We start from the raw sequence: 5,376 nt of genomic DNA, 5'->3' as shown, positions 1-5,376 counted from the left end.
ATTATTATTTCAGACCTCTTTAAAACGATTAGAAATGCATTTGTTGTAATTTACGGCATCGGGATTGAATGGGTATAGACCACAAACACGAAAACCATTTATAATAGATTCAATAGTAATATTATCAAATGCTTTTTTAAATAGTGTTCCGAAATTAGATTTAGTTATAATTTTCGCGTGTCTATTAAAGCGTTCTTCATCATTATCTTTTTTATTTTCACGAACAACATTTTTCCAAAATGATTTTAATGGCTTGAATATTGATACATCACATGGTTGAAGAATGTGTGTGGCATTTGGTGGTAGACAAAAAATGTGTATTTCTTTTTTAACACAATACTCAGATAGTTCTAGACTAAGGTGACTTTTATGCCTGTCAAGAAAAAGTAACACAGGAAATTTAACTTGTCTTTGAACCAGATTATGATAGAGAGAATTAGCAATATATTCGAAAAATGCAGGTGAAACCATCCAACCGCTATCAGAACGACCTATGACATAGTTTTCGGGTAATGTACTTGCAATTAATTTTGGTATCCTTTTATAGGGGAACATTATCAATGGTGGAAATTTATAGCCATCTGCGGTAAAAGTGCATAATACTGTTATACATTCTTTTTCTGAACCTCCACATATTTCGTAAAAATCTGGCATTTTTTTAGGACAGAGAAGTTTACCACTAACAGGACATGTTTGCATGCCTGTTTCGTCACAATTGATAATTCTAGCAGGGTCATCAAATATATCCGTACAATTTTGTTCAGTTATAAACTTTTGGACCTCACAAAACCATTCCTTTATCTTTTCTTCAGTGACTGCAGCACGAGCTTTCGATATAATTTCGGTATTTCGTTTGGTTATTTCACTATGTTTTTTCAAAAACAGCTCAAACCATTTAGAGCCAGGACGATTATTTGTAAAGGGATTAGGTCTTTTACATGCATTTAAAACAAGTTGAACAGAATCCTTTACTTCCTCTGGATGATCCGGAAATCCAACTTTAGCAGTGCTAACTATCCAGTTTACTATTCTAGTCTCTTCTTCGCAAGTTTAAACGGTTTTTGGCCCTAATTGACGACTTAAAGGTACTTTTTTTATTTATTTTGTTACTCAGGGTACTCTTGGGAATATTATACAATTGAGATGCTTTATTTAAAGACAAATCTTTACTATTCACTGCATTTATACCTACTAACAAATCATTTTCAGTGTAATTAAATCTGCAATATTTTTTTTTTGCTACTGGATCCATTTTAAACAAACCTCTAGGTATGTCTGCCTACAAATTAAATAAAAGAGACAAAATTTAAAAATGATTATATATATATATATATATAATAATATATATATATAAATAGCTACCTAATCAAAATTATTAATTACCAATAAATAATTATTCATAAATTATAAATTTTGAGCAGGCGTGTTCATTCATTGGAAAACGTAATCGTAATGATATTCCAATGAATGTTCAATCACTGGCTAATCATCATATACAATTCTTTGTGCGAACACGCAAAAAAACAGTCAAAAAATATTTAAATCATTAATTTGAATGCAAATTCAAACTCTACGGATACAATACTACAAAATGGTATACTATTTCTTACCTTTAGTATTCAATTAACGGTAAATAATTACGTTTATTTGATAACAAGTTTCGATAATCCTTATAAGAAACGTTGATATGTGAAAGTGATAAAAATTGGAGGGAAAAAAAGTAATATCATTATTTCCCGAGGATTATTGCCAAAGTCGGTCGCACAGTGTTGCCATCTTTGAATATTTATTTATATATTTAAATTATCGGTTTATATTAAAACCGGGTCCACACGATGATAGTTACTCTCGCAAGAGTCGTTTTTGTGATAGTACCGTGATAGTAACTATCATGAGATAAAGCATCCACATTATGATAGTACACTGATAGTAAAATACATGATAGTATGGACGTAGGGTGCATAAAAAGAGTACAGAAGTTAAAAATTAGTGACAACATTTTGAATATTCAGTACATAATTTCATTTTTTACAAATATTCATTAAAAATGTCAAATGAAATTACTATTGCCATGCTACGTGTTGTAGAAGAAATCATAAAACTAAAAAGATCAATATCCAAAAATAAAAAACGTATTTGGATGGAAAAATGGATGATGCGTAGAAACACATTGGGGGCATCAAATGCACTAATAAAAGAGTTGGCTATTGAAGATCCAAAGAGTTATTTTAATTTTCTTAGGATGGATGAAAGTATGTTCAATATTTTACTAGCTAAGGTAACGTACGATAAGAGTACCTTAATAGTAAATTTAGTATAAATATTAATTATTATATTTATAATTTTGTTCTACATATTAGGTTGGACATAGATTAAAGAAGCAAGATACAATGATGAGAATGTCATTAACCCCTCAAATTAAATTGCAAATTGCACTGCGATTCCTAGCAACAGGAGACTCTTATAAATCGTTGCAATATTTATATAGAGTTTCCAAATCAGCAATCAGTGACTTCATACCGGATGTGTTTGATGCAATTTATGAAGGATTACAAGAATACATTCAGGTACAAAAAATACTTCAATTTAAAATGAAACAAATTGTACTTCCAGTCGTTTGTTTACTTCTCTTGTTAAACAATAAACATATAACAAAATAAAATAATAAAATAATCAAGTTTACTTTTCTTGAACATAAAATTAAAAATAAAAAATAAATTTAAAAATATATAAATTTAGGAACTCCAGTTGTTATAAAATAATGTTAATGATGAGGGTTCATTCTCTTGTGGTTGAGGTTGTGATACAGTGTAATTAAACGTTTGACTCGTTTGAGGTTCATTATTTACTTCCTCTTGATTATTTATACTTGTGTAATAATTATTGTGTTGACTAGATAATGTTGTGATACAAGTGTTATGATTTGATACTACTGATGATGATGAACTTGGATCATTCATTGAAGCGAGGCGAGCTGTTGTCAGTAATTGTTGAATTTCACTTTGTAGTTCTAATGCTTCTGTTAATGGAAGTTTTTCCAGCTGTAGCCCAACTTGTTTTCCAAATAGTGTGAATTCAGTTTCTGTTGTTGCTTGTTTGGAACAAGCAAATTTTAGAGCTTCAACTGCGTTGTCTAATGAATTATCAAGTTTAGACTTTTTATTGATTTATTTTGTTGTAGTTTCGACACTCTTTTATTTATATTTGTGGGTAGCTCAGTCTCAGTAGAATTTGAAATTTCACCATGTTCCAAAACTGCATTAGACACATTTTCTACTAATTTATAGTGATCATAATTTTCTTGAGGTTCCTCTGATGTTAGTGTCTAATAAATTTAAACAAAAACATAAGTAAATGTATTTATATTATATTTTTAATAATATATATTTTAATTTCAGGTTCCTAAAACAAAATATGTCTGGGATAAAATCATTAATGGTTTTAATGCATCTTGGAATTTCCCAAACTGTATTGGGGCCATAGATGGGAAACACATAGTCATAGAGTGCCCAGTAAATTCTGGATCAATTTTTTTTAATTATAAAGGAACGTACAGTATTGTCTTTTTAGCATTAGTGGATGATAATTACAATTTTACTTGTATTGATATTGGTGCTCATGGAAGTATGTCAGATGGAGGCATTTTTAATAAATCCGCACTTAAAAAAGCCATTGAAGAAAACTTGTTGGATATACCAGAGAATGGTGTTATTTTAGGCGATGAAGCTTTCCCTTTGACATCCTATTTAATGAAACCGTATGCAAGACGTAATATTTTAACCAAAAAGGAAAAAATTTATAACTATAGGCACTGCCGTGCTAGAAGAATAGTGGAAAATGCATTTGGAATTCTTGCAAGTAGATTTAGATTATTTAGACGACCAATCCCTCTAGCACCGACAACAGTAGTGAAAATTACTAAAGCTGCATGTTCATTACATAACTTTATTAGAAAGAGTGGATTAAATCAAGATCTTAAATCAGTTGACATTGAAGATTTGGAAAACGGTTGTATCATACCTGGAGATTGGCGAAACGAACCAGAATCAACTGGACTCGTTGAAATAGCAACAACAAACCAGCGAAATTATTTATCGGAAGCAAGAAAAAAAAGAGATAACCTGGCTGAATATTTTACTAACGAAGGGGCTGTTTCATGGCAGGACAGAATGATCCAATAATTTATAAATTAATCACAGTATACAGATAATTAAAGTAGCAGAGTGTAAATTCTTTAATTTTTAATAAAATATCTAAAATTATACTTACTAAATTGGTATCTGGTTTATAAACACCATCATTATTTATTTTTAAAAAACTGTCAGCTAATGAAAACCAAGATAACTTTGGTTTATAAACTGTACTTGAACCAGATCCTGTTACCATCGACTTCTTAATTTTGGCAACTTCTTGATTATATGTACACCTGCAAGATATTTATGTTATTTACATAAATAAAAAAATAAGATAAATCACCTTATGTTTCTAATTTTTTGTCTCAATTCCTTTATGGTTGGCATCTTGGAAAACTGAAGCAACATTTCTTCAGCATGGTCTCTTTTTACCCTGTTCCTATATTCGTCTAAGCTTTTATCCCATAAACATGGATATTTCTGGTACTCTTCAAGAAACTCCAAAACATCAAAATTGTGAGTCATTGTGAGTCAGTTTTTAAAATATAACCATATATTATAACTTTATAAACAAACAGGTATAAATTATTAAAACTATATTTTTAATTATATATTTATATTTACAATTATAAAAATATATTATATTATTAATAATTACAATACACTGAGATAGATATCTCAGTGCCACGATAGTAAAATAATATGATAGTAAGCATCCACATTGTAATAGTTACTATCACTCTTACGAGATTAGCTCTCAACTATCATGCATGTATGATAGTGCGAGAGTTGCTCTCACGATAGATCGATAGTTACTACCAACGTGTTCACACGGCGATAGTATTCGATAGTACTATCACGAAAACGACTCTTGCGAGAGTAACTATCATCGTGTGGACCCGGCTTAAATCACTTTGTACACTTAGTTATAACAAATAATTGCACAAGGTGTTCATTCATTGGTATTGTTCATTCACTGGTGAAATCACCCTATGTATTTTTGGTATTTTTTTAACTGGTAGGTATATAAACAATTTATGAGGAATATCTTGTATTACATTTTCAAATCTTCAATTTAAAAAGAAAAATTTTTATGAATTTCTAACTCAAAATGATTTGCACATTTTCGTCATTTGTACCTACGTATTTTGTCAAGATTTGAAATTAAAAAAAAAAATGTGACCGGATTTTTTTTATTTTTCAAATATCAATCAATCAATTGAAAATTTAGCCTTGTATTAAT

The 5,376-nt window shown here is 29.7% G+C and overlaps 1 protein-coding gene across 1 annotated transcript; it reads right to left on the bottom strand.

Moving 5' to 3' along the window:
- Positions 1-2,735: 2,735 nt before the first annotated feature.
- On the bottom strand, positions 2,736-4,658 carry LOC132953737 (uncharacterized). The gene is made up of 4 exons (XM_061026094.1): positions 4,477-4,658; positions 4,270-4,426; positions 3,257-3,325; positions 2,736-3,155 (listed from the first exon to the last, which is right to left on the bottom strand). The coding sequence occupies exons 1-4, from the start codon at positions 4,656-4,658 to the stop codon at positions 2,736-2,738; spliced, it is 828 nt and encodes a 275-aa protein (XP_060882077.1).
- Positions 4,659-5,376: the final 718 nt, after the last annotated feature.

This window comes from Metopolophium dirhodum, chromosome 1, assembly GCF_019925205.1.
Source record: "Metopolophium dirhodum isolate CAU chromosome 1, ASM1992520v1, whole genome shotgun sequence".
Classification (NCBI taxonomy): Eukaryota; Metazoa; Arthropoda; class Insecta; order Hemiptera; family Aphididae; genus Metopolophium; species Metopolophium dirhodum.
The sequence above is the reverse complement of the archived record's forward strand: the minus strand, read 5'-3'. Positions and strand labels throughout refer to the sequence as shown.

What these genes read in the sequence shown, in the direction of transcription:
- LOC132953737 (XM_061026094.1), bottom strand. Translation starts at nt 4,658, where the DNA reads ATGACTCACAATTTTGATGTTTTGGAGTTTCTTGAAGAGTACCAGAAA. An exon ending in CAAAAAATTAGAAACATAAG is followed by an intron (nt 4,427 to 4,476) that starts GTGATTTATCTT and finishes AATATCTTGCAG; the next exon opens with GTGTACATATAATCAAGAAG. An exon ending in ATAAACCAGATACCAATTTA is followed by an intron (nt 3,326 to 4,269) that starts GTAAGTATAATT and finishes TAAATTTATTAG; the next exon opens with ACACTAACATCAGAGGAACC.